Below are 27,887 nucleotides of genomic sequence, written 5' to 3' on the forward strand. Positions count from 1 at the left end.
CGGGAGTATAATCCTCAGCTTGCAATTTTTTAGTTACTGTAAATGGGTGATGAACTATTCCTTCAATTCAGCTGATGTCCATTGACCTTTTATTTAGTGTTGCCTAAGGGTTGTCCATTTCTAAAAGAAAGGGTTTCAGCTCCAATAGTCGCTCAATCATTAAATATGTGCTGCCCCACCAAGTGGCTTGATCTACGATTGACCCTTTTCCAGCACTTCTCTTCAAGGTGGAATCAATTTTAGGGATTCTGGCAGCAATAACCAATTTCCTCACTTTGCCAATCAGAGTTCCAGCATGACCCTCTTGCAGACTATCTCTTATTGACAACTGCAGTGTGTGCACAACACAGCGTAGGTGATAAATCGGAGAGAGATGTGAAGTAGCTTCAATAAGATCATCTAATTCTAAGGGATCATTTTGCTGTTTATTGAAAGTTTGGGCTTGCTTTAAGAAGTACTTACCTTAATCCTACTTTCCTGTGCCCTCTAGAGTCTCTAGCAGTTAGCAGTAGCAGTTCTAATTGCAGGAATTCTTTGTGTCTTTTGTTTTTACCCTTATCGGTAGAGGAGGAGCTTCACCACTTATATCATGGAGCATAAGTGTAGCACAGATTCATCTAAACTAAAAGCCTAGATTCTTTGATAAGGAATACAACAGACATTTATAGGACATTTTATAACTTTCCTAAATTCTCATGAAAAAATATTCATCACATACCGCATTGAACCGCTGTACCCAATTTATTATATATTTTAGGAGTCTGAGTCAGTCTATGTTATTCCGACTCCACCAAAATGGACACCGACGGCACAGGCCTGGTGAAACCACTTTACAGTTGCTTGTCCCAAGTGGGAGAGAGCAGTTTTCATTTTCCTCATCTGCCCGGGACATTGCAATACCTTTTCCCGACCCTGACAGGATGAGTTGTATTTTGTCACAATTATTTGCTATTGATCCCAGCTTATAAAAATCCAGCAATGGAGTCCTTATTATTGGTGTCACGTAATGCTACTCCAAGGTGTGCAATATGCTAGAGCATTGATCTTGATCATCTTCCCATTCAGGTCCCTACAATAAGGGATCCTCTCAGTGGAGATCTTCTATACAAGAGAAGTTTCCTGATTGACCCATCAAGAATAAATAAAGACAAGAACAAGATGGTGGAGAGAATATTACACCTCACCCTAGAGATCCTCTTCCGGCTTACTGGAGAGGTGAGAGATTCTGATGACGTCACATTACATCATTCTTATCTATGGGAATAACAGATGGACAGACAGAACTGGAGAGGTGAGGACTCTGGAAGTGTCTGCAGTGAGATTTATTAATGTGTCTCTCCATAACCAGGATTACACAGTAGTGAAGAAGACCTCTAGTGAGCGCTGTCAGGACCCTGTGTCTGATGGATGGAGAAGACCCCTGAGCCCAATCACGGGGCCTCCACCTCATCCTTTGAAACATGAGAACATCAATGTCCAGAAAATCTCAGAACTCACCTACAAGATGATTGAGCTGCTGACTGGAGAGGTGACACTGCTGGGAATGCTGGGACATTATACAGTAATGCTATGAAGGGATCAGTGAATGATGGTATCATTGTATGTGTCAGGTTCCTATAAGGTGTCAGGACGTCACCGTCTATTTCTCCATGGAGGAGTGGGAGTATTTAGAAGGACACAAAGATCTGTACAAGGACGTCATGACGGAGGTCCCCAGTAAGAGGATACCACCAGAAGGATGTCCCCGTCCTCTTCTTTCACAGGTCTGTAAACCAGAAAATCTCTTTGTTCCTCAGGATCATCAGGTAGATGGAGAGAAGGTGTCATGAAGTCTCCCTATGATATGTAGACGGCTGTGAAGGTCCTGTGCTCAGTCTTGTTTTATCGACCAGTTATACTTGTGTAATGAGAGCGGTGGAGATGGCAGAATTAGAGCTGATTATAGATGTGACTTTTCCATCTGTCTGTGACTTTTACAATATTTGTTTCAGGGTAAAGATCTGACCCATATTAATACTACAGAGACATATGTGAGATGTGATGGGCAGGATAAAGAGATTCCTACAGATAACCTCCCAGGTGAGTAGTGACCACTAAATGCAGAGACGTTACAGATTCTTTTCAGTCACTGGCTGTGGCTGCTTTATCGTTCATTATGTTCCCCTTTATCACTATGAGATGCTCACCGTATTGCCACTACACCACTGCATACTCCTCCACCCAAATCTGTTCTCACTACTTTTGGCATTTCTCAGGTTTAATATTCCTGATAGGGATAAAATATGCTGGATTTGTTTACTAAACGTCGCAGATTCTTCTCAGTCACTGGCTGTGGCTGCTTTATCGGTGATGTAGTCCAGTCATATCACAGTGGTTCATTCTGCAGTTTGGCAACTCTACTAACAATGTCACCATTACTTTGGGCACTACACCGGTCTATCTATCTATATATATATATATATATGTCTTGCTCCAAAATTATGTTGTTACAGTGACAACCGTCGCATTGGCCGCCCCCCCCCGCACGGATTGGCCACTCGCCCAGGCTCCGCCCCCCACACAGATTGGCCGCTCGCCCCGGCCCTCCACACGCATTGCCCGCTCGGCCACGCCCCTTCCCCCGAATTCAAACGAAGCCCCGACTCCCAGGTGACTACTGCACTCCCAGGAGTCCACACCGGCAACCCAGCCCAGACATAACCTTGCGATGCTTGGATCGTGACGGAGCCGGTGTACGCTGGTAACCATGATACACATCGGGTAACTATGGGAAGCGCTTCCCTTAGTTACCTGATGTGTATCATGGTTACCAGCGTACACCGGCTCCCGGAACACATGTGCCTTGCCTGCTCGCTCCCGCCCCTGGAACACATTTGCCCGCTTGGCCCTGCCCCTGGCACACGTTGGCACGCTCGGCCCCGCCCCCAGCGGCCCACTTGGCCCCGCCCCCGTCACACATTGGCCTGCTCGGTCCCGACACACGTTGGCCCGCTCGGCCCCGCCCCCGGCACACGTTGGCCCGCTCGGGCCCGCCCCCGGCAGCTTGCTCGGTCCCGCCTCCGGCGGCCTGCTCGGCCCCGGCTTACGTTGGCCTGCTCGGCCCCGCCCCCGGCACATGTTAGCCCGCTCGGCCCCGCCCCCGGCACACGTTGGGCACCTATACACCTCCCCCCAGGACTACTCCTCCCATTATACTCCTCTCTCCCCAGGACTACTCCTTCCATTATACTCCTCAGGACTACTCCTCCCATTATACTTCTCTCTCCCCAGGACTACTCCTCCTATTATAGTCCTCTTTCCCCAGGACTACTCGTCCCATTATACTCCTCTCCCCCAGGACTACTCCTCCCATTATACTTCTCTCTCCTCAGGACTACTCCTCCTATTATACTCCTCACCTCCAGGACTACTCCTCCTATTATACTCCTCTCCCCCAGGACTACTCCTCCCATTATACTCCTCACCTCCAGGACTACTCCTCCCATTATACGTTTCTCTTCTCAGGACTACTCCTCCCATTATAATTCTCTCTCCCCAGGACTACTCCTCCTATTATATTCCTCTTTCCCCAGGACTACCCCTCCCATTATACTCCTCTCCCCCAGGACTACTCCTCCCATTATACTGCTCTCTCCTCAGGACTACTCCTCCCATTATACTGCTCTCTCCTCAGGACTACTCCTCCCATTATACGTCTCTCTCCCCAGGACTACTCCTCCCATTATACTTCTCTCTCCTCAGGACTACTCCTCCCATTATACTTCTCTCTCCCCAGGACTCCTCCTCCTATTATAGTCCTCCTATTATACTCCTCTCTTAGGGGTGCGCAGCTTGGGGGATGGAGCACGATGGGGGGTGCGCAGCATGGGGGATGGTGCACGATGGGGGGTGCGCAGCATGAGGGATGGAGCATGATGGGGGGTACGCAGCATGGGGGATGGAGCACGATGGGGGGTGCACAGCATGGGGGATGGAGCACGATGGGGGATGGAGCACGATGGGGGGTGCGCAGCATGGGGGATGGAGCACGATGGGGGATGGAGCACGATGGGGGGTGCGCAGCATGGGGGATGGAGCACGATGGGGGTGCACACCTCCCCCCAAAACACACACACACCGCCACATGCGCACCGAACAACACACCACACACACACTGGGAACCACAAACAGCGCCCTACACATACACCCACACACACAGACAACGCCGCACACACACAACATACACAAATATATGCACATACCGCGCAACACACACACATTGCACAAAACATACTTCCCCCCCCAAATACACACACGCACGCACCCCACACCCACACAAACCGCGCAACACACACAGCACCACACACAGACAACACTGCAGACACACAGCGCTCCACAAACAACGCAACACACACAACGCAACACACAAACAACGCTCTCACACACCCCCACACCCTGACAACACCCAGAACATTTACAGCGCCCTACACAAACACTTGGCAACTACACACAACAACATCTATATATATAACAAAAATCATACATTAACTACACAATAAATTCTAGAATACCCGATGCGTTAGAATCGGGCCACCTTCTAGTCTGAACATATGTTGTTGTTACGGATGTAACATAATGTTGTGTTGTGTTTTTGTTTTTTTTTTACCACGTCTTTTAGGTCCGTTTCATCAGACATCAGTGATTCTGGTACGTTTTGTGCTTTTTTTTTTTTTTTTTTTTTTTTTTTTATACACGTACCAGAATCACCGACATACGCAGACCCATTATAATCAATGGGTCTACGCACACATCAGTGATTTTTCACTGACCGTGTCTCCATGCAGCGTACACTCGTGTCCATGATAGACGCACGGAGACATGTCCGTTTTTTTCTGGCATCACTAATGTCCCACGGACCATGCAGTGGCGTGATCCATGAAACACGTACTAGAAAAACACGGACATTTAAAATAATAAACATTTTCAACTCACCTTTCCAGCGACGCTGTGTTCGACAGCTGCTCTCTGCAGCTTCCTGCCCGGCTCATGAATATTCATGAATGCAGCCAGAGCCGACCCGGAAGTAGCTGCATAGAGCGGTGGGTGGACGCTACAGAGCTGGAGACTTCAGCACCATGGAGAGCAGGAACAGGACAGGTGAGCATAAGTCCATGTGCAATAACGGATCACGGATTGCACATGGACAACCCACGCGTGCCGTAAATCACGGAACATGGAGGGACATGTGCGTGTTTTACACGTCAGTGAAGAACGTCTGTGTTTTTCACTGACGTGTGAAACGGGCTTTACCGTAATTAATTCTATCTACAGTATATGTCTAATATTTCTTTAAGAGCCTTAGCTGAAAGAAATGATTGGCCCTTGAGATATCTTAGATTACTAACAGCTAGCCAGCCACAGACTCTACTTCAGAGATGTTTCAATACCAATTGCTAAATCAATGACGATGAAGACGGTTAGGGTTGATTTCTATCAGTATGTTATTGTCTTTAGTCATTTTTGTTCAGCAGTAGTTAGTGCCCAAGATACTTTTGATTCAATCACGTTCCGCTGCCCATTTAAGTGTTCTTAATCGTCCCCCATTTTTCAAATCTAGCATCGCTTTGTGTGATAAGTTTGGATTGTTTTTTCTAATCCCAGCGATTTTTTTTATTTTTTTTTATTTTTTTTCTTCTTTCTATGACACATTTGTGCTTTGCATTTATCTATAAAAATATCTCAAATTTGCAACAACAATGAAAAGTCAAGAATTAATAATTTTTATGTTTTGAATTTCTCTGTCTTTAAAATAGTCATTCCACACAAAATAGTTACTGAATAACATCTACCATACTTATGCTTTATGTTGGGGTCATTTTACAAATACACTCTTTTTTTTTTTTAGGATGTTTAGCAGCATATTTCATTTGTTGAATGAAATTTACACAACCAATTTTTCTCATTTGCTCCATTGGGGGACACAGTAACCACGGGATGGTCTGCTGTCACCTGGAGGCCGACAATATTATTACAATCAGAATGAAAATTGGCTTCTTCCCGTGAGACTATATCTTCCCTGTCAGCAGCAGGTCCTCAGTTTTGTATAGTGTCAGTTGGAGGCAGCTGAGGTCTGAGTCTCAGACCTATGATTTGGCCTTTAATGGCCAAGTTAGGCATTAATCGTATCTTTTTCAGATGGAGTATCAACGATAACCGGGTGTAATTGTGCACTCTGTTTTTCCCACGTAGCGGCGGAGAGTAAAGGCTGTAATTGTTCAGTCATTATCCTCTCATGCCGCTACGGCGATCAGGTACTGGGGTGATATTCTTTAGTTTTAAAGATCCTGCCTGCCACTTTTTCCAGCGTTCAATTTTTTTTGCATGGAGCTGAAGATGGGCAAAGATCTTTTGGAGGTAACTTAAACCCTTCAGGACCTTGGACGCACCAGCATGCCTCGCTTGTAGGGAAGTTCCCAACCTTGGACATAGTGGTACGTCCTGGCGATAGTGGGGACATCGCCGCCAGGACTAGGCTTTCCCAAGAGACTAGCCCTGGCGCAACCGTTAAATCCACTAAATGTTGCAATCGATATCGATTGCTGCACTTAGGGGATTGAGGGAGGAGTCGCGCTCTCTATACCCTCCATTCAGTGCCCTCGAAATTTAATTGCGAAGACCACTTAGGCTGCTTTCACACTACGTTTTTTTAGCATGCGTCATGAACGTTTTTTTGCTGCAAAAGCGGATCCTGTTTTTGCAGAGAAAAACGCATGCAAACGCATGTGTTATTTTGTAGGATCCTGTCACTTGAAGCTTATGGGCGGGCATTGGAGTCATGTGATCGGGAGTGAGGGGAACTGAATGTGAGACTGGGAGCCAGCATCTGACAGCTGTGGTAAGCTGTAACCAAGGTAAATATCGGGTAACTAAGTGAAGTGCTTTGCTTGAATACCCGATATTTACCTTGGTTATGAGTGTCCGCAGCTGCTAGGAGCCGACTCCCTGAACACGTAACCAAGGTAAACATCAGGTAACTAAGAAGCGCTTTGCTTGGTTACCCGATATTTACCTTGGTTACGAGCGTCCGCCGCTCTCAGGCGGGGGAGAGAGAGGAGAGGGAGAGAGGGAGGGGGAGAGAGGGAGGGGGAGAGAGGGAGGGGGAGAGAAACTGATCACGACAGGCTGGTTTCTGGGCATGCTCAGTAGAGCAAACAGGATCCTGTCTATCAGCATGCCAGCATTCACATGCATTTGCGTGCTGTTTAGTCAGGATACAGCGATTTGAAGTATTTGGACGCAGCTCAAAAACGCTACAAGTAGCGCTTTGAAAAAAGTTAAAAAACTGCAAGTCGTTGGATCCTCGCTATAACGCACACAAACACAGGTGAACGCATGTTGACGTGAGTCCATTGCAAATGCATTGAAATGAAAAGGCATTTGCACTGGATCCGTTTTTGCGTTAAAAAAACGTTCATGACGTATGTTAAAAAAACGTAGTGTGAAAGCAGCCTTAGTTGCTATGGTGACCCGAGGTAGTCATGACGGCCTTCGGGTCACCTAGCTACAGAAAGCATCAGGGAACATGCCAGAGCATAACCATAAAAAAAAAAAAAAAAAAAAAAAAAAAAAAAATGGTACCGCTGAAAATGTAATCTTATCCTGCAAATAAACAAGCCGCCATACATCTCCATCAGCCAAATAAACAAAAAATAGAAAAAGCTATAGGTCTCAGAATACAGCAATATTAAATCATTTTTTTCCTATAGAATAGTTTTTAAGATGTAAAAGCAGCAAAACATAAAAAAACCCTATATAAATGTGGTATCGCTGTAATCGTACTGACCGGAAGAATAAAGCTAGCTATTCACTTTTATCACTTGGTGAATGGTGTAAAAAAAAAAATCCTGAATTGCTGTGGTTTCTTGATTCTGACTCCCAAAAAGTGGAATAGAAAGCGATCAAAATATCCAACTCCTGCCGAAAAAAACAGGCCCTCACATGACTTTCGGCAGAAAAATGAAAAAAAAAAAAAAGCAATCAAAATTCAGTGATGCAAAAAACTTTTTTTTTGTTTTTTTTTTTTGTTGTAATAAAGTGTTTTTAGTGTGTTAGTACCCAAACCTATAAAAATTATATAAACCTGGTATCGCTGTAATCGTAATGATCTGAGGAATAAAGTTGCTAAATCAATTATGCTGCAAGGTGAATGCTGTAAAAAATACATAAGTAAAGCCAATTCTTCAACTGCGGTTGATTCGTTCATTCTGCCTCCCAAAGATTTGCAGTAAGGTGCGGGTCATATTTATCCTGGTTGAGTAACATCTCTGATCCCTGGAAGACAAGTTAATATAGGCTTCTCTTGCTTTTCCAATCACACCAACGCTCAAAAATCTCGGCTAGTCACCGACTGACACTTCATGCACCAAAAAGGTCCATGGAGCCTCTGTTAGGAGTCTCGACACGGAAAAATAGCCAGATATCCCTTCGGGAAGGACCTAGCTAAGGCGTGGTTCTTTTTAGGAGACCATCATATTAAGTGGCCCTTTTAGTCAATATCCAGCTCTTGACGAGTTTAAAGATATGACAAGGGAAATACCAAGGCCAGGTATCCATCCACAGACAGCTGTTTCGGGGTATTTCCCCTCATCAGTGTGGAGTAGGATTCTAGCCAGGTGGGAGCAATGCCTACTAAACAAGCAAGACCAAACAATCATTTCCCAGGGGGCAATGTACCTACGATTTTCCTTTCGTCACGACAGCACCCACGAGAGAGGGATCCGCCCCCTTCAGGACAGGAAACCTACAGATAAAAAAGGGGCAGTCCCCCTCCCTCATCAGTTGGTTTCCTGTCCTGAATGGAGAGGAACCTACAGTACCTGGGTCCGGTTGAGTCCGTGCGGTCTCCGTGGGAACGGCGGAGCTCTAGGTCCAGAAGCACGGTCGGTGGAGCTCCCCTCGTGGACTCCGTCCTCCGGTGCGCCTCGTCCTCTTCCCCTTGGTTCGGCTTTGCCTCCGGGGTAATGTCGCCGGCACCTGCGCGCGCCTGGCTCTGTGGACGGCAGGGGGGACCCTGCCGTGTCCGCGCGCTCTCTGCTGCCGTGACCCGGAAATGCACTGGGATCCCTCCTTCCTGTGCCGGACGCGGGGTAAGTTGCAGTCGGTGCTCGGCGGCCGGCGCCTCTCCCTGTGGAGCGGGCTGCGCCTCCGGTGGCACGGCGTCCCCGCTCTGTCTCCTCGGCGGTGTCCCGGTAGTGCGAGGAGGATCGTCCCGGAGTCCCTGCCTGCGCTAGTCCGGGGTCGGTACGTGGCTTCGGGCCGGGCTGTGTGGCTTCCTGATCAAACTTTGGAGCTGGATTCTGCCGCATGGCCAGGGGCCCCTGTAACCCCTGTGTTTGCCTGGCACCCTGTGCCTCCGTGGACTCGTGGCCCTGTAAAGCTTCTGTAGACTCCGGGCCACTGTAGCCTCTGTGGACTCCTGGCCCTCGTGGCCTCTGTGGACTCCTGGCCCTCGTGGCCTCTGTGGACTCCTGGCCCTCGTGGCCTCTGTGGACTCCTGGCCCTCGTGGCCTCTGTGGACTCCTGGCCCTCGTGGCCTCTGTGGACTCCGGGCCCTCGTGGCCTCCGGGCCCTCGTGGCCTCTGTGGACTCCTGGCCCTTGTGGCCTCTCTGAGACTCCTGGCCCTCGTGCCCTCTGTGGACTCATGGCCCCTGTAAGACTTCTGTAGACTCCGGGCCACTGTAACCTCTGTGGACTCCGGGCCCTCGTGGACTCCTGGCCCTCGTGGCCTCTCTGAGACTCCTGGCCCTCGTGCCCTCTGTGGACTCCTGGCCCTCGTGGCCTCTATGGACTCCTGGCCCTCGTGGCCTCTGTGGACTCCGGGCCCCTGTGACCCCTGTAGGCTCCTGTGGGCTCTATGGACTCGTGATGGCCCCCTGTGGGTTCCTGGCCTCTGTAGGTTCTTGGCCCCTGGGGCCTCTGTGCCCTCCTGGTCCCTGTGGCCTCCGGGCTCCTGTGGCCTCTGTGTCCTCCGGGCCCCTGTGTGTTCTGTATGTCCTGGCCCATGTGGCCTGTGTGTTTTTTCTGGCCTCTGGGTCTCCTGACCTCTGTGGCTCCTGAGCCTCCTGGTCTCTGTGACCTCTGTGTCCTCTGGACCTCCTGTCTTCTGGTCTCGGGTCCTCCGGGCCTCGGGCCCTCCCAGCCTCTGAGCCTCATGGCCTTTGCGCCTTCGGTCGTAGTGGCCCGGGCCTCCTGGCCTCGGGACTCTGTGTCTCTCGGCCTCATGTTTCCGGGCCGCGTGCTTCCTGGTTCGTACCTCTGTTCCTCTATGCTGCCTGCCCTTGGTCCCTTGTACCTCATGGCCTTGGCCCTCTGTGTTGCCTGCCCTTGGTGCCTCCTGGCCTGGGGCCGCTGTTCATCCTTGCCTTTGCCCACTGTGCTTCCTGGCCTTGGGGCCGCTATACTTTCTGACCTCGGGCCTCTGTGTCTTCGGGCCTCTGTGCCTTCTGGCCTCGGGCCTCTGTGACTTCTGGCCTCGGGCCTCTGTGACTTCTGGCCTCGGGCCTCTGGGACTTCTGGCCTCGGGCCTCTGTGCCTTCTGACCTCGGGCCTCTGTGCCTTCTGGCCTCGGGCCTCTGTGCCTTCTTAGCCTCGGGTCTGTGTACCTCCTGGCCTCGGTGCCTCCTGCCTTCGGGCCTCTGTGTGTACTGTCGCTGCGCTTGGGCTCCGGGCCACGCGCCTCGGTTGCCTCCTGGCCTCATGCCTCCTGCCTCGGTGCCTCTGGCCTCTCGAGTTCCTGGTCTCTGTGGCTACCTGGCCTCTGTGTGGCTTCCTGGCCTCTGTGTGGCTCCCTGGCCTCTGTGTGGCTCCCTGGCCTCTGTGTGGCTTCCTGGCCTCTGTGTGGCTTCCGGGCCTCTGTGTGGCTTCCTGGCCTCTGTGTGGCTTCCTGGCCTCTGTGTGGCTTCCGGGCCTCTGTGTGGCTTCCTGGCCTCTGTGTGGCTTCCTGGCCTCTGTGGGGCTTCCTGGCCTCTGTGGGGTTTCCTGGCCTCTGTGGGGCTTCCTGGCCTCTGTGGGGCTTCCTGGCCTCTGTGTGACTTCCTGGCCTCTGTGTGGCTTCCTGGCCTCTGTGTGGCTTCCTGGCCTCTGTGTGGCTTCCTGGCCTCTGTGTGGCTTCCTGGCCTCTGTGTGGCTTCCTGGCCTCTGTGTGCCTTCCGGGCCTCTGTGTGGAGTCCGGGCCTCTGTGTGGAGTCCGGGCCTCTGTGTGCCTTCCGGGCCTCTGTGTGCCTTCCGGGCCTCTGTGTGCCTTCCGGGCCTCTGTGTGGAGTCCGGGCCTCTGTGTGGAGTCCGGGCCTCTGTGTGGAGTCCGGGCCTCTGTGTGGAGTCCGGGCCTCTGTGTGGAGTCCGGGCCTCTGTGTGGAGTCCGGGCCTCTGTGTGGTCCGGGCCTCTGGGCCTCCTGGCCCCGTGCCTCTGTGCCTTCTGGCTCGGGCCTCTGTGCCTCTTGACCTTCTGTGCCTCTTGGCTTCTTGGTCTCTGTGCCGTCTTGGCCTCTGTGCCTTCTTGGCTTCTGGGCCTCCGGGCCAGGTGCCTCTGTGCCTGCTGTGTCCGGCCTCTGTGCCTCTTGGTCTCTTGGCCTATGTGCCTCTTGGCTCCGGCCTTGTGCCTTTGTGCCTCTTGGCCTTTGTGCCTCTTGGCCTTTGTGCCTCTTGGCCTTTGTGCCTCTTGGCCTCTGTGCCTTCTTGGCCTCTGTGCTTTCTGGGCCTCTGTACCTTCTTGGCCTCTGTGCCTTCTTGGCCTCTATGCCTTCTTGGCCTCTGGGCCTTCCTGGTCTCTGTACCTGCTGGCTTGGGCCTCCTGACCCTGTGCCTCCTGGCTCCGGCCTCTATGCCTCTGGGCCTCTTGGCCTCTGTGCCCTTTGGCCTCTGTGCCCTTTGGCCTCTGTGCCTCTGGGCCTCTGTGCCTCTTGGCCTCTGTGCCTCTTGGCCTCTGTGCCTCTTGGCCTCTGTGCCGTTTGGCCTCTGTGCCGTTTGGACTCTGTGCCGTTTGGACTCTGTGCCGTTTGGCCTCTGTTCCTCTTGGCCTCTGTGCCGTTTGGCCTCTGTGCCTCTTGGCCTCTGTGCTTCTTAGCCTCTGTGCCGTTTGGCCTCTGTTCCTCTTGGCCTCTGTGCCTCTTGGCCCTTGTGCCGCATTGCCTCTTGCCTCTTGGCCTCCGCTCCGTGCCTCTGTGCTTCTTGCCCTCTGTGCCTCTTCGCCTCTCTGCCTCTTGGTCTCGGGGCCTCTTGGCCTCTGGCCCTCTTGGACTCTGGGCCTCTGGGCCTCTTGTCCTCCGTGCCTCTATGCCTCTGGGCCTCTTGGCTTCGGGGCCTCTGTGCCGCTTGGCCTCTGTGCCGCTTGGCCTCTGTGCCGCTTGGCCTCTGTGCCGCTTGACCTCTGTGCCGCTTGGCCTCTGGGCCCTTGGTCTCTGTGCCTCTTGGTCTCTGTGCCTCTTGGGCTCTATGCCTCTTGGCCTCTGTGCCTCTTGGTCTCTGGGCCTTTGTGCCTCTTGGGCTTGGGACCTATTGGGGTCTGGGCCTCTTGGTCTCTGGGCCCTTGGTCTCTGTGCCTCTTGGTCTCTGTGCCTCTTGGTCTCTGTGCCTCTTGGTCTCTGTGCCTTTGGCTCTATGCCTCTTGGCCTCTGTGCCTCTTGGTCTCTGGGCCTTTGTGCCTCTTGGGCTCGGGACCTATTGGGGTCTGGGCCTCTTGGGCTCTGGGCCTCTGTACCTCTATACCTCTTGGCCTCTGTGCCTTGGGGCCTCCTGGTCGTATGGGCTTGTTTCTTGTGGCGCTCCTGGTTGGTCCTTCCTGCCTTGGCCTTGCGCCGCTGCCGCCTTGCGCCTCCCTGGCCTTCCGCCTGGCCAGGCGCCTTGGGCTTCCTGCTTCGACTCTGCGTCTCTTCTCCTCCTCGTCCGTTGCGGTGATATCTCTTGGTCGCCCTTGCTTCTGCGGGGCGTGTTCGCGCCTATCCGGCTCTGTCCGTTGGTCTTTCCTGCCTTGCGGTGTTCCGGTCCGATTGTTCTTCTGCCGAGCGGGTGTCTTCGGTGTTTTTTCTTCCCGCGCAGGGTGTCTTCTCCGTTCTTCGTTTCGCTGCCTCTTCGTGGGGGGGCTCTGTCCTCGTCTGTGTCGCTAGGTCGGCCCCTTGGCGGAGGGGTTGGTCTTTGTTTTTTGTTCTGTCTTTCAGGATTCCGGCGGTGATCCTCGCGTGGCGTGCCGTCCCTTGTCCCGATGGCTGTGGGATGCTGTTCCCCTCTCGTCTGTGGTGCTGCGGGTTCCCCTGGCCTCCTCGGTGTCGGATCCTTCTCCTGGGCGGTTGCCTTCTCCTTGGATGGATGTGGCCTGTGTCTCCTTCGGTGGTATTGTACGGCTGTATCCTGATCCTCTCCGTCCGCTTTTCCGGTCTTTGCCGGCTAGCCTTTGTTCTTCCGCTGTCTTCCGTTGGAGGCTTGGCCCTTCGCGTGGTTTTTCCCTCCCTCTGAGTGTAATCTCTCTAAGTCTCTCGTGGGTGCTGTCGTGACGAAAGGAAAAGAGTACATTACTTACCGGTAATGGGATTTTCCTGAGTCCACGACAGCACCCTTTACACCCCTGCCCTTTCTTGTTTGTTTGTCACCATTTGGTGTCCTGGGGTCTGGTTTTTTTTTGTGTATTCATTCATTGGCGGTTCCTCTCCCGGTTCTCTGCAACCAACTGATGAGGGAGGGGGACTGCCTGTGATGGTGGGCTATGGGGGAGGTGTATCTTGCTGTATAGATTCCTATTTCAAGCTGGGTTCATTGTCTTATTTGAACTACTTCTGTGTACATTTCTATTGTAGGTAATCACCCCCTAAAATGCAAGGTTATATCCTCTTGAGGCACTTCCATCCCTGGGAGTAGGGGGAGGTGGGCCTAGAGTCCAACTAGTGTAAACTCTGTTTACCTGGGAGATTCAGGCAGAGTGAGCTGAAACTTGAAGAGAGCAGGAGCCCCAGCCTGGGTGGCTGTGGACACGGAGGGAGCTAGGCCTGTGTGGCGTCCAGTGGATTGTGTGGGATTTCTGGGACTCTGAAAAGGACTATTACGTTGTGATCTGGCACTTTGGATTATCGGGAGGTGCCCCGAATCTGTTTTATTTGGACTTGTCGTGTGCTGTTCCAGTGTTCTTGTGAATAAACCTGTTGGATCGTCCCTCGGCCTCGTCCATCCTTTGCTCTGTTGTACACCCCCGTCACAAACTGGTTGGCAGCGCTGGGATCAGAGCAGAAAGAATGGAGGACAACGGCCCATTAACATCTGGAATCAGAACCTCAGAGTACAAGAACTGGACTGTGGTGAGCCTACAAACAATGGCCCGTGAATTAGGAGTCGGTTACAAAGGACTCTCTAAGGAGCAACTAATTGAGGCATTGGAAAACGCTTGCCTGCAAGATGGCACCGAGGAAGGATTTCCACAGCAAGGGGAGGAAAGACGGGAGCTGGAGGTAAATACCCAAAAAAGTCAATGGATTGTGTGGTATGAGGAGGAAATGGCACTGCTTGGAGATGAGGCCACCATAGAAGATAAGAGGGAGGCCATGCGTGGAGCTAAAGAGAAGGAGCGCAGGATGGAGGAGATGGCACTGCTGGATAAGGAGCTCGCTGTGGAAGCAGCTAGAGGCTCCAGACAGACTGTAACCCCAGCACCCACCATGAGGGAACTTCCCAGGGTGTCCCGCAAAGACTTCAAGCAGTTTAATGAGGCTGCAGGCGACATTGAGGGCTTCTTCCAGGACTTTGAGCATCAGTGTCGATTAATGGAAGTCCCGGACAGGGAGCGTGTCCGGCATCTGGTTGGGCTCCTAGAGGGGGGAGCTGCTGAAGCCTATAGAGCTATGGACCCTCGGTGGAACTGTGAGTATGCGGATATTAAACAGACTATTCTAGAACATTATGCTGTGACCCCAGACACTTACAGGACTCAGTTCCGTGCTTTAGCCTGTGATGGGGAAGTGTCTTTTAAGATATATGCTCATAGACTCAAACAAATATGTAATCGCTGGCTGGAGGCAGAGGAGGCCTTATCTTGGGGGACCTTCCTGCAGGTCATCCTAAAAGAGCAGTTCTATGCCAGGTGCCCAGCGGAAATCAGAGAATGGGTGCGTGAGAGAAAGCCGTCAACTGTGGAACAAGCTGCTGCTCTCGCTGATGAGGTGCTCACCATCAAGCCTCAGTGGAGGGTTCTGTTGGAGGATGGAGAGACGCCTAATAGCTCCACAACACCGGATGCCCCCAGTTATTCTGTCCCCATTGTTCCCCGTTCCTCTAAGCCACCACATGTTGATACCCATGTTAATGTGCCTCCAGTTGCTTCTACTGCACTTTCTGGAATACGCCGGGGAGAGGAAGTAACAGAGCGCAGGTGTTATATTTGTAGGCATCCCGGGCATTTGCAGGCCTCATGCCCAGCCAGCCCATGGAGGAATCATCCTCAAACCCCTACAGCACCTTCAGGTGGGAGCCGGCCTCCAAGTTCCCCTACCCCTTACCCAAGAGGACGCCTTGGATGGAGGGAGACCCAGCTCAGATGCTATCAATGTGGACAGCCAGGGCATCGGCAAGTCTCCTGCCCAGCTGTTCAAATGAGGACTGATCCAACACCCAATCGGATTGTTAATTATTTACAGCCCAGTGCCATGGAGGAAGATGTGGCACCGTTATGTGAGGACTGGCCTAGTGACTCAGCCCCCCATGTTGCACCACCAGGAGTTTACGGGGTGCGACCCGCAGTTATGACGACTTCTGCTCATCGAGGTAAGCACTTGCAGGAGGTTGTGCTGGATGGACAGAGACTTGTTGGATTTTGTGACTCGGGTGCTTTCCTCACACTGGCTGATCCCCGAGTGGTTCGGCCTGAGGCAATCCATAGAGGACCTGGGATTGTCATTGAACTGGCTGGTGGACAATGGAGGACTATTCCCACAGCCACTGTGGATCTGAACTTTGGTTTTGGGGTCAGGCGATGTGTGGTTGGGGTGATGGGTGGTCTTCCTGCAGACATTCTCCTAGGCAATGATGTGGGAGATATACAATGCCGATTTGTGGGTGCAGAAAGCAGAGTTTGAGTGAGGGAATACACAAAAGGAACCTTGTCCTTCCAACCCTATCGCTCTACAGGGGATTACCTACACCTTTTCCATCCAATACAAGTGTGGAAGCCAACACCAGAATGCTGATGGACTGTCCCAGCCAGAAGAACCATAGACTATTCACAGCTGAGCAACATGGACGTAAGTGAGATGGCCAGAGGTCTGTGTAGACCTCGTGGCATACTCACTTATTAAAAAGGGGGGACAGGTTGTGATGGTGGGCTATGGGGGAGGTGTATCTTGCTGTACAGATTCCTATTTCAAGCTGGGTTCATTGTCTTATTTGAACTACTTCTGTGTACATTTCTATTGTTGTAGGTAATCACCCCCTAAAATGCAAGGTTATATCCTCTTGAGGCACTTCCATCCCTGGGAGTAGGGGGAGGTGGGCCTAGAGTCCAACTAGTGTAAACTCTGTTTACCTGGGAGATTCAGGCAGAGTGAGCTGAAACTTGAAGAGAGCAGGAGCCCCAGCCTGGGTGGCTGTGGACACGGACGGAGCTAGGCCTGTGTGGCGTCCAGTGGATTGTGTGGGATTTCTGGGACTCTGAAAAGGACTATTACGTTGTGATCTGGCACTTTGGATTATCGGGAGGTGCCCCGAATCTGTTTTATTTGGACTTGTCGTGTGCTGTTCCAGTGTTCTTGTGAATAAACCTGTTGGATCGTCCCTCGGCCTCGTCCATCCTTTGCTCTGTTGTACACCCCCGTCACACTGCCCCTTTTTTATCTGTAGGTTTCCTGTCCTGAAGGGGGCGGATCCCTCTCTCGTGGGTGCTGTCGTGGACTCAGGAAAATCCCAATACCGGTAAGTAATGTACTCTTTCACTGTGTTGAGCACCTTTGCTGGCTGCCGGCAGTGATTTCTCTGGCTGGTCACCCCGAGATCAGTGATGATTTTGACTTCATGCACCAGGCAGAGGTTCTCAAATAACAGGAGATCATATCTTAACCCCTTATTGACGGAACCAATTTGGACCTCAATGAACAGGTCAAATTTTACAATTCTGACTAGTGTCAAGTGTTATGATGTTATAACTCTGGATCGCTTCCACGGATCTCGATGATTCTGAGATTCTTTGTTCTTGACATATTTATTGTACTTCATGATAGTGGTAAATTAAGGACATTTTTTTTGTGATAAAATCGGAAATTTGTCAAAAATCTTTCAATTTTTAAATGTTGAATTGTTATACCCTTAAACCAAAGAGTTTTGCCTCACAAAATAGTTACTAAATAACATTTCCCACATGTCTACTTTACACCAGCGCAATTTTTGAACCATAATATTTTTTTCGTTAGGAGTCATAGGTCATCAGCAATTTCTCATTTTTCTACGAAATTTAGAAAACCATTTTTTTAGGGAGCACATCAGATTTGAAGTGACTTTGAGAGGCCTAGGTGATAGAAAATACCCAAAAGTGACACCATTCTAAAAACTGCACCCCTCACACTGCTGAAAACCACATCCAAGAAGCTTATTAACCCTTCAGGTGCTTCACATGAATGAATGCAAAGTGGAATGAAAAAATAAAATTACATTTTAACCAAAAATGTTACTTGCATTGCCCAGTTTCTTCTGAGCGCGCTGATACCCCACATGTGGTCAGAAACCTCTGTTTGGACAAATGGCCAGGCATGAAAGGGAAGGAGAAACATTTGACTATTGGAACACAAATTTGGCTGAAATAGATTGCAGGCATCATGTCGCATTTGCAGTGCTCCTAAGGTACCTAAACAGCTGAAATGCAGACGTGACCCCCATTTTGGAAACTAGACCCCTCAAGAATTTTATCCAGTGGTACAGTGAGCATTTTAAACCCACGGGTACTTCACTGAATTTGATAAAATTAGGTTGTCAAATATTAATTTTTTTCACAAAATTGCTGCTTTATCACTCAATTTCACACTTATACAAGAGGTAAAACCAAAAAATGGACCCCACAGTTTTTTACCCACTTTATTATGAGTGGAAACTAGACCCATCAAGAAATTTATGCAGAGATGTGTTGAGGCTTTTGAACTTCTAGGTGCAGAGAACTTTTTACAATGTGAATATGAAAATGATAGTTACATTTTTTTGTTTTTTCAACTAAAACGTTATTTTTAGCCCAAGATTTGTAATTTTTAGAATAGATAATAGGAGAAATTGGACCCTATAATTTGTTACACATTTTCTCAGGAACACATTTATACCCCATACATGGTAAAAAACTAAGGTTTGGGCACATGGCAGGGTTCGGAAAGCCAATAGCGCTGTTTGATTTTTGGATCGCAGATTTGGACATGTTGCATTTGCAGAGCCCCTGAGGTGCTAAAAATGTAGAAACACCCACATGTGACATTTGGAAGACTAAGTTCTATAATTAGTGATGTTGTCGGACCCAGGCTGTAAAAGTCTAGATCCACGCGGTTTCAAATGTGCCCAGGCACTTGACATGGGCCCGGGATTTCAGGTATTGATCCTGATCCAGCACTGGGGAAATTTTTTAAAAAAAAAAAAAAAAGGGAAAAAATAAAGAAAATAAGAATGAAGCAAGCTTTTGAAGGCTTCGGCGTGGCTGTACGCTGCTCCCGCGGCCTCTCCTTCACTTCGTGGACCGCTCATCATTGCTCATCCATATGCATGGATTTCCTCACCCACTAGCTGTCCTGGTGTCTGGTTGCAGTCCGACCGGCCCCCAGCCTGTGTGACAGTGTCTGACTGCACCAATCACAGCCGCTGTCTGCGCGTAAGTATCGCGGTGCAAAAATAAATAAAAAAATAACAGGTGTAGCACCCCCTCGTATTATGATACCCAGCACAGATAAAGCAAACAGCTACAGGCTGCCGCCCCCAGCCATGTGCCTATCTTTGCTTTCTATCAAAATAAGAGGAACTGCATGCAGGTTTTTTTTATAATTATTTAAATAATTATAAAAAAAATGGCGTGTGGTGCCCCCCAATCTTGATACCCAGACATGATAAAGCCCAACAGCTAGGGGCTGGTATTCTCAGCCTGGGGAGTCCCATGGTTATTGAAACCCACCCCAGGCTAAGGATAGCATATACAGCCGCCTAGGAATTGTCGCATCCATTAGATGCTACAATCCTGGCACTTTGCCCAGCTTATCCCCATTGCCCTGGTGCAGTTAAAACGGGGTAATATAAGAGGTTAATAACAGCTTATTATTCCAATATTTGGAAAGCAGAATGAACAGAGAGCTGAACATTATGCCCTATTGGTCCTTGTCCTGCGGTCTATTGTTAGATTGTAAATTATTTTCTTATTGAATTATTTTAATTTTTCTACATAATTTGGAAATTTTAAGGACATTTTATATAAAAGGGTTGTAAAAATATTTTTTTGGGGAATATAAAAAAAAAAATTGCTTTTATTCTTGGCAGGTGACTGTACCAGATCATCAGAGGGACAACTGACATCCACAATTTTGCAATCCGAAACCCTTAATATCATACAGGATACAAATGAAATGAATGCTGCTATCCCAGATATATCATCATCCCCTCAAAGCAAAGATCTATTATCTGAGCCTGTTAAAAAAGTCATATCTTCTGATTCATCACAGGCTGATAAGAAAAATAAACTCCACAAAAGGAAAGTTAAAAAAGTAAATAAGCCATATTCATGTTCAGAGTGTGGGAAATATTTTAAATATAAAGCAAATGTTGAAACTCATCAGAGAATTCACACAGGGGAAAAGCCATTTTCATGTTCGGAATGTGGGAAATGTTTTGCAACTAAAGCAACTCTAGTTAAACATCAGAGAACTCACACAGGAGAGAAGCCCTTTTTATGTTCAAAATGTGGAAAAAGGTTTGCCGTGAAATCAACTCTAGTAAACCACCAGACAATTCACACAGGGAAAAAGCCATGTTTATGTTCAGAATGTGGGAAATGTTTTTTAGATAAAACACATCTTGCTTCACATCAGCGACAACACACGGGAGAGAAGCCTTTTTCTTGTTCAGAATGTGAGAAACGTTTTGCATTTAAATCACATCTTGTTGAACATCAAAGGAAGCATACAGGGGAAAGACCTTTTACTTGTTCAGAATGTGAGAGAGGTTTTGTATGTAAATCACATCTTGTTGCACATCAGAGAAGTCACACAAAGGAGAAGCCTTTTTCATGTTCAGAATGTGGAAAATGTTTTACAAGGATATCATATCTTGTTAAACATCAGCAAGCTCACACAGGGGAGATGCATTTTTCCTGTATAGAATGTGGGAAATTGTTTACATATAAACATCATCTTGTTTCACATCAGAGAACTCACACAGGGGAAAAGCTATATTCATGTTCAGAGTGTGACAAATGTTTTGTCAATAAAGCAAGTCTTGTTCAACACCAGAGAACCCACACAGGTGAGAAGCCATATTCATGTCCAGAATGTGGGAAATGTTTTGCATCAATTTCAAATCTTACTAAACACCAGAAAATGCACACAGGGGAAAAGCCATATTCATGTTCCGAATGTGAGAAATGTTTTGCAAAGAAATCACATCTTGTTACTCATCATAAAATTCACACCGGGGAGAAGCCTTTTTCCTGTTTAGAATGTGGGAAATGTTTTGCAAATAAATATCTCCTTGTTTCACATCAGAGAACTCATACAGGAGAAAAGCCATATTCATGTCCAGAATGTGGAAAATGTTTTACATTGTTTTCAACTCTTTGTAAACACCAAAAAATTCACACAGGGGAGATGCCATATTCCTGTTCAGAATGTGGGAAATGTTTTCCAGATAAATCACATTTTGTTGCACACCAGAGAACTCACACAGGGGAGAAGCCTTTTTCTTGTGCAGAATGTGGAAATGTTTTTATGCATAAATCAAGTCTCGTTAAACACCAAAAAATTCACACAGGGGAGAAGCCTTTTTCTTGTGCAGAATGTGGGAAATGTTTTGTATTTAAATCACGTCTCGTTAAACACCAAAAAATTCATAAAGGAATGAAGCCATTGTAATGTTCAGAATGTGAGAATTATTTTGCAAAGAAATAACATTTTGGTACACATCATCAAACTCACAAAGGGGAGAAGCCTTTTTCATGTTCAGAACTTGGGGCATGTATTGCAGATAAATATTATCTTGTTTCACACCATAGAACTTACACAGGGGAGATGCCAAATTCATGTCCAGAATTTAGGAAATCTTTTACTCACAAATGGCATTTTCTTAAACATCAAAAATCTGACAGTGTAGAAGCCATTATCATCCCTGAAAGGCTCCACACAAGGAGAAACCATATATTGTATTGACAAATTGTACAAGAAAACATGTAACATCTAACAAAGTATAGATATTAAATAAGAAACCAATTTCGAACTTGGCTAACGATAAAAAATATATGCAGTTACTATTCATCCATTTACTATTGCCTCAACTTTCCATTATACAGTGGAACCTCTGATTACGAGTAACCCGGTTTGCGAGTGTTCTGCTATACGAGCAAAGCTGTTCACAAATTTGTACCTGTGTACGAGCAGGAACTCGCACTACGAGCAAATGCTCACTGCACACTTAAGGTTCAGTCCTGTGACTGCGCTCTCATCCGCTCCAGTTCTGGAGGTAACCTTCTGTCTATTGGGTCTTTTCCACCTGCAATTTGCATGTGTGAGTGCAATCCAATAAAAAAATCGGATTGCACTTGCAGCAGTGTTAATCAATGAGCCAGTTTCCTCTTTCCTGTTATTTATCCACACGAATTGCTCTTGGTGCAATCGCAGCATGCTGTGTTTTGCAGCGAGTCTCAGCTCACGCACCCTAACATCGCACGTTATGCGACTGCAATGCGGTGCACTTAGTGACAGACAGCAGAGAAGATGGGGAGAAAGTGCTCTCTCCATTTTTCTCCGCACCTGTGATGCGATTGCAAGATCGCATCACAGTCGCATGACCTTCGGCTAACACCCACAGCAGAGGGTCATTAGCATATTGCTTCTGATGCTCCCACATCAGAAAGCGGTACGCAAATGGAAAAGAGCCCTATGCAGTACGGTACATCTATGCCTGGCTCAGCCATCCAGTGAGCTCTGATGGACCCCTCCGGTGCTGCGACAGTGATATTTCCCGCTCAGCTGCGTGACGTGTTCTGCCCTGTCCCATCCTGACCTCCGTTTCTCCCATGAACCGACCAAGCTGAATTCTGTCTTCCTCCGGACCCAACCTGTGTCTCCCATTTTGTCCTTGCGTCTCCTCCTCTGTTGCGGCTAGGTGAATTCTCTACTGCCCTTTAGTGGGCTTGCCTGCTTACTGTAGCTCTCTTAGGTGAGCTTCAGTGCTCCTTCAGTTACATTAGACAAGGCTTGTTTTACTACTCTATCGCCCCTTAGTGGTTGGTCTGCTAACTACAGTACTCCCTTAGCTCTAGTGTCCATTGTACTGTACTGTATACAAAAGAAAACAAAAAAGTGAGCGGGAGTATGAACTGGTGTGCATGCAGCTTGTAAGCTCATGTTCACACTGGCCAGAAAACAAAAAAAACAAAGATGAAAATAATATAAACATATACCCTACTGTAACTAAATAAAAGTATAATGCATATAAATAAACATAGGGTACTTAGTAAACACTATTTTTGATCAAAAAAGCGTAAAGCCATCCCACCGCGACAATAGTATTTACTAAGTATCCTATGTTTATATGCATTATGCTTTTAATTAGTTACAGGCGGGTATATGTTTATATTATTTTCATCTTTGGGGTTTTTTCTGTACTGTATACAGTATGTACTGTACATTATACATTACAGTACACTACACTATACAGAATACTGTATCTCTATTTGCATTTGTGGATACAGTACTGTACTTTCTGCTAAGCAGTACAGCACATTACTTGAACCGTACTGCTATCTGCCTGTGCAGTATTCCTACCCCACATTTAGCTTGGTTGTGCACTTATTTTGGGGAGAATAGATTTGGGATGTGTGTTTTTGTGTACTGTATAGAATAAAGTTTGATATTTATACTGTACATCATTTTTTCTCTCTATAGTGTACTCTACCTCCTCATCGAACAATGAGCCCTGTCAAGAAAAAAGCTGTAAATGAACCTTTTAAGAGGCGGGAGGGTATTACAATTGAAATTAAGAAGGACATAATAGAAAAGCATGAAGAAGGCATGCGCGTGTCCGATATCGCAAAATTGTATAACAAATCTACGTCAACGGTTTGCACAATATTGAAAAAGAAAGATGAAATAAAGAGTCTAGATACTGCAAAAGGAATCACAAGAGTATCAAAGCAACGGCCACGTGTTCTGGAAGATGTAGAAAAGTTGCTGCTAGTGTGGATAAATGAGAAGCAACTAGCAGGTGATACTGTGACAGAGAATTTAATCTGCGAGAAGGCAAAGGTCTTGTATACTGACCTCACCAGTAAACTGCCATCTACAGCAACAGAAAATGAAGAAAGTTTTAAAGCAAGCAGGGGATGGTGTGAAAACTTTAAGAAGAGAAGTGGCATCCATAGTGTTGTGAGGCATGAAGAGGCTGCAAGTTTGGATGCTAAGGCAGCTAAGGAATTCACTGCTGAATTTAAAGAGCTTATTCAGTCAGAGTGCTACCTGCCGCAACAAGTGTTTAACTGCGATGAAACGGGACTATTTTGGAAAAAGATGCCAAGAAGAACCTACATTACAGAAGAAGAAAATAGAATTCCTGGTCACAAGCCTATGAAGTACCGTCTCTCACTCTTGTTGTGTGCTAATGCAAGTGGGGATTTAAAAGTAAAGCCACTACTCGTGTACCACTCTGAGAATCCACAAGCCTTCAAGAAATGTAAAGTGCAAAAGAGCCAGTTAAACTTTATGTGGAGGTCCAACACTAAGGCTTGGGTTACTCGCATTTTATTTGTTGAGTGGATGAACGCGGTCTTTGGTCCTGAAGTGAAGAAATTCCTTTTAGAAAGAAATCTACCACTCAAAGTGTTGTTGATTATGGACAATGCTCCTGCCCATCCTCCAGGCCTTGAGGACGACTTATTGGAGGAATTCAAGTTCATTAAGGTCAAGTTCCTTCCTCCCAACATCACTCCACTTTTGCAGCCCATGAATCAGCAGATCATTTCTAACTTTAAGAAGCTTTACACCAAAGCACTGTTTCAGCGATGCTTCAATGTGACTGAAGCAACAAACCTTACCTTGCGAGAGTTTTGGAAAAATCATTTTAACATTGTGAACTGTCTCAAGATCATCGATAAAGCATGGAATGGGGTCACCAAGAGAAACCTTACTTCTGCTTGGGGTAAACTGTGGTCTGACCGTGTCCTTGGACATGATGTGGAAATGTTTGATGAAATTGAGACAATTGTTGATGACATTGTGTCCTTGGGGAACACCTTGGGGCTGGAGGTAAATGAGGGTGACATTGAAGAGCTGGTGGCAGAACATAGTCAGGAGCTAACCACCACCGAACTGATGGATCTGCATAGTGAGCAACAGAAGGAGGTTACGGAGGTGATCTCGTCTGGGGAAGAGGAGCAGGAAAAGTCAGAGGAATCTCTCTCTTCAAGTGAGATACAGGAGATGTTCAAAATGTGGGAAACAGTGCAAAATTTTGTACAAAAACACCACCCGAATAAGGTTGCAGCAGTGCGAGCAATGAATCTGTTCAATGATAATGCAATGTCACATTTCCGTGGGATCCTCAAAAAAGAGACAAAAACAACAGTTATTGGACAAGTTCCTTGATAAAGTTCCAAGAAGAGAAAAAACATCTGGTGAGCCAACAGATATCGGTGATTCAGTTAGTGAAAGTGATGCTACACAATAATGTTTCTCATGACATCTCTCGTCTCCCACACACCAACAATTCTATGTTTAATTTGTTTTATATAGTTTTTACTGTACAGTGTTTTGAATTTTATATGAATACAGAACATTATTTTGTATTACTGTAATGAGTTTGTATAAATACAGTAAATATTTTGGGTTGTGGAACGAATTGTCTGCGTTTCAATTATTTCTTATGGGAAAACTCGCTTTATTATAAGAATAACTGAGTTTAAGAGCACACTCTCGGAACGAATTATGCTCGTAAACCAAGGTTCCACTGTAAAGTCTTTCTCTAGGTTGAATATGATCTCCAACTTTTCCATTGTCCTCATCCTTCCATTCTCCAGGAACTGTGATCTTTTAGATTTACCTTTTGCAATCCAAAATTCATATTCTCTCAAATAAAAATATGTTCTGAAAGATACAGTTCCTCTATATTGGAATGAAATCTAGTATGTTACTTATACTCACTGCTTTTTCATACTCCAGCAAATCATATAAGGCCAGTTCAGTTGTTGGTGCTTTTTACATGAGTATTAAAGTGTTAGGCCACATTCACACATTCAGAATTTGGTCAATATTTTAAATCCGTATATGTAAGCCAAAACCAGGAGTAGGTAAGAAATTCAGAAGTGGTGACTTGTTTCTATTATACTTTTCCTTTGATTGTTCCACTCCTGGTTTTGACTTCCAAATACTGATACAGAAAAACTCACCAAATCAGTCAGTGTGTGCACATGGCCTTAATCAGTTTGTGTTGGGTTTTCGGAAGTGTGTTTTATCCCAAGTCTTTCTGTTTCAAAAGCGTGAAACACAATATAAGTGCCAAAACATGGAACCTGATGAGTCGCCCATTTCATCCAAACCTGCTGATTTTATAAGTCTCTAAGCTCCTCATTGTGAAGACATTAAATAGACCTAAATATACAAGGAAATTCAGAATTACCAATACTCTCTGTTTTGTAGACTTCTGGACATAAAGCATTTTCAGCCTCGGCTCTTTACCCCTCCATCCACTCAAGCTGCTTGTACAAATTTTTAATAAATCGAAATACTTTTTTTTACATCAAAAAGAAGAAGCTTTTTCTTTGACAAAATCTGAAATAATATCTGATTAACAAAGAGAAATTACAAAAAAATACCCAGCCCTTGTCCACATGTTTTCTCCCCATCTGGAAGCTAGGGTAAGACCCCAGTACAGAAATATTAGGGCTACAACATAATCACATACATTATACAGAAGAATGGCGCTATCTCTATAGTTCTTTATACAATGACATAGATCAGACAAGCTCCTTATATAGTTTTTATTTTACTCAAATGCTTTTTATATGAACAAGATCAGTGAGTCTCATTATACCGAGTAGAGAAGCTCCAGGGACAAGGTCCCCGTCTCGTACTAACAAGCTGGAGGCCTGAAGTATCCAGCCCCGGGGCCCAGATTCTCTCATTTTTAGTTCTAGTGTTTCTTTTATAATAAATCCTTTTCTGATACAATTATGTAGTAATGACTTTGTTAATTATGTTTTGTACAAGGGTGCGTCTGAATCCATGTAAATTTTATCAATTTCTGTGCAAGAAACAATAAACGTCTTACTGTAGTTTTTACCAGATGTGTCCAGTGTCAATTCTTCTTTGTATCCTAATAAAAAAAAACAACTTGGTGTCTCCTACCAAAATCTGCTGATTAAAGGGAATCTGTCACGTGAAAAACACTATTAACCTGCAGATATGAGGCTAATCTGTAGGTTGATAGCGTTTTAAACCTGCCCATTGAACCCAGCTGCAAGGAGGAAATTAACTTTAATCCCCCTGGCAGCATTTGGGTTTCAGTGCTGTGGGCGGAGCCAGTTCAGTCACTGCTCTGTATCGAGTGCCATGTCTATAATCGCACCCTGCAATGACTCACAGCCTCCTCTAATGCGGAGTAGCTCTCAATCAGAGAGGGGGATGAGTTGTACTTTCTAATCACACCATTTCCTTTACTATGAGGGGCTGCTGATTAAGTCTTTGGCTTTGTGATTTTTTTTTGTTTCTATGGTAACGAATGTTACATCACGTGAAAGCCGTATGTGTCTAATATATGTTTTCAAAATTTTGTGTTTGCTTATGGCAACAGTGTTCTACGCATGTGGGAAAATAACATGGTGGAGTCTAATGTGATATTCACAGCAACTGAGAAAAGAGGAGTGATAAAATAATTGTTTCTCCAAGGAAAGTCCACAAAGGATATTCATGGTGATATGTCGCAGACATTGGAGGATCAATGCCCTTCATATTCCACAGTTAAGAACTGGGTTTCCAAATTTTAAAAAGGGCCACTTTAGTACCAATGATGAGAAACGTCCTGGACGACCGAGAGTGGTTGTTGTTCCGGAGTTCGTCGATGCTGTGCACAACCTCATACTGGAGAATTAATGAATTTCAGCTAAAGCAATAGCAGACATGGGGATTTCCCATGAATGTGTTTGTGTCATTATCCATTACCATTTGGACATGAGAAAGCGATCTGCAAAGTGGGTCCCCATGTTTGGCAACAGATCAGAGAACCATGCAAGTGAAAACTTTCCGGTCCATTTGTCAGCGTTTTCAGTCTGATAAAAAATTCCTGGACCAACTGCTCACTATGGATGAGACCTGGATTTATTTGTATGACCCTGAAAACAAGGAGCAGTAAAAACAGCGGAGGCACCGTGGTTCTCCTCGTCCAAAGAAGTTCAGGGTGTAAAATGCAGCCACAAAGGTGATGGCGTCTGTGTTCTGGGATAAGGAGGGTGTGTTGCTATTGGACTCCCTTCAAAAGGGTTCTACCAGCAATGCAAAGTATTACATTGAACTTTTGGACTAATTGAAGATAGCTCTGAAGGCCAAAAGGCGTGGCAAGCTGTCCAAAGGAATATTGTTCCTGCAAGACAACGCCTCCGCTCACACTGCACAAGTGACTACGGCAAAACTGGCAGAGCTTGGCTTCCAGCTGGTTGACTACCCAC

General features: G+C 47.0%; 1 protein-coding gene across 3 annotated transcripts in view; it reads left to right on the forward strand.

Annotated features, from left to right (window-relative positions):
• LOC142312115 (uncharacterized) overlaps nt 1-26,513 on the forward strand; it is a 70,194-nt gene extending 43,681 nt beyond the window's left edge. For 2 of the 3 annotated variants that reach the window (XM_075350998.1, XM_075350997.1), the window contains 6 exons: nt 1,066-1,215; nt 1,349-1,528; nt 1,611-1,763; nt 1,992-2,079; nt 19,502-19,725; nt 23,119-26,513. In XM_075350998.1, the coding sequence (XP_075207113.1) occupies nt 1,066-1,215; nt 1,349-1,528; nt 1,611-1,763; nt 1,992-2,079; nt 19,502-19,725; nt 23,119-24,813 (2,490 nt within the window). In that variant the 3' untranslated portion in view covers nt 24,814-26,513. Of the gene's footprint in view, nt 1-1,065; nt 1,216-1,348; nt 1,529-1,610; nt 1,764-1,991; nt 2,080-19,501; nt 22,615-23,118 lie in introns of those variants that run through there. The other variant, XM_075350999.1, reaches the window with a different exon arrangement.
• The last annotated feature ends 1,374 nt before the right edge of the window (nt 26,514-27,887 follow it).

Source organism: Anomaloglossus baeobatrachus, chromosome 5 (assembly GCF_048569485.1).
Source record: "Anomaloglossus baeobatrachus isolate aAnoBae1 chromosome 5, aAnoBae1.hap1, whole genome shotgun sequence".
In the NCBI taxonomy this organism is placed as follows: domain Eukaryota; kingdom Metazoa; phylum Chordata; class Amphibia; order Anura; family Aromobatidae; genus Anomaloglossus; species Anomaloglossus baeobatrachus.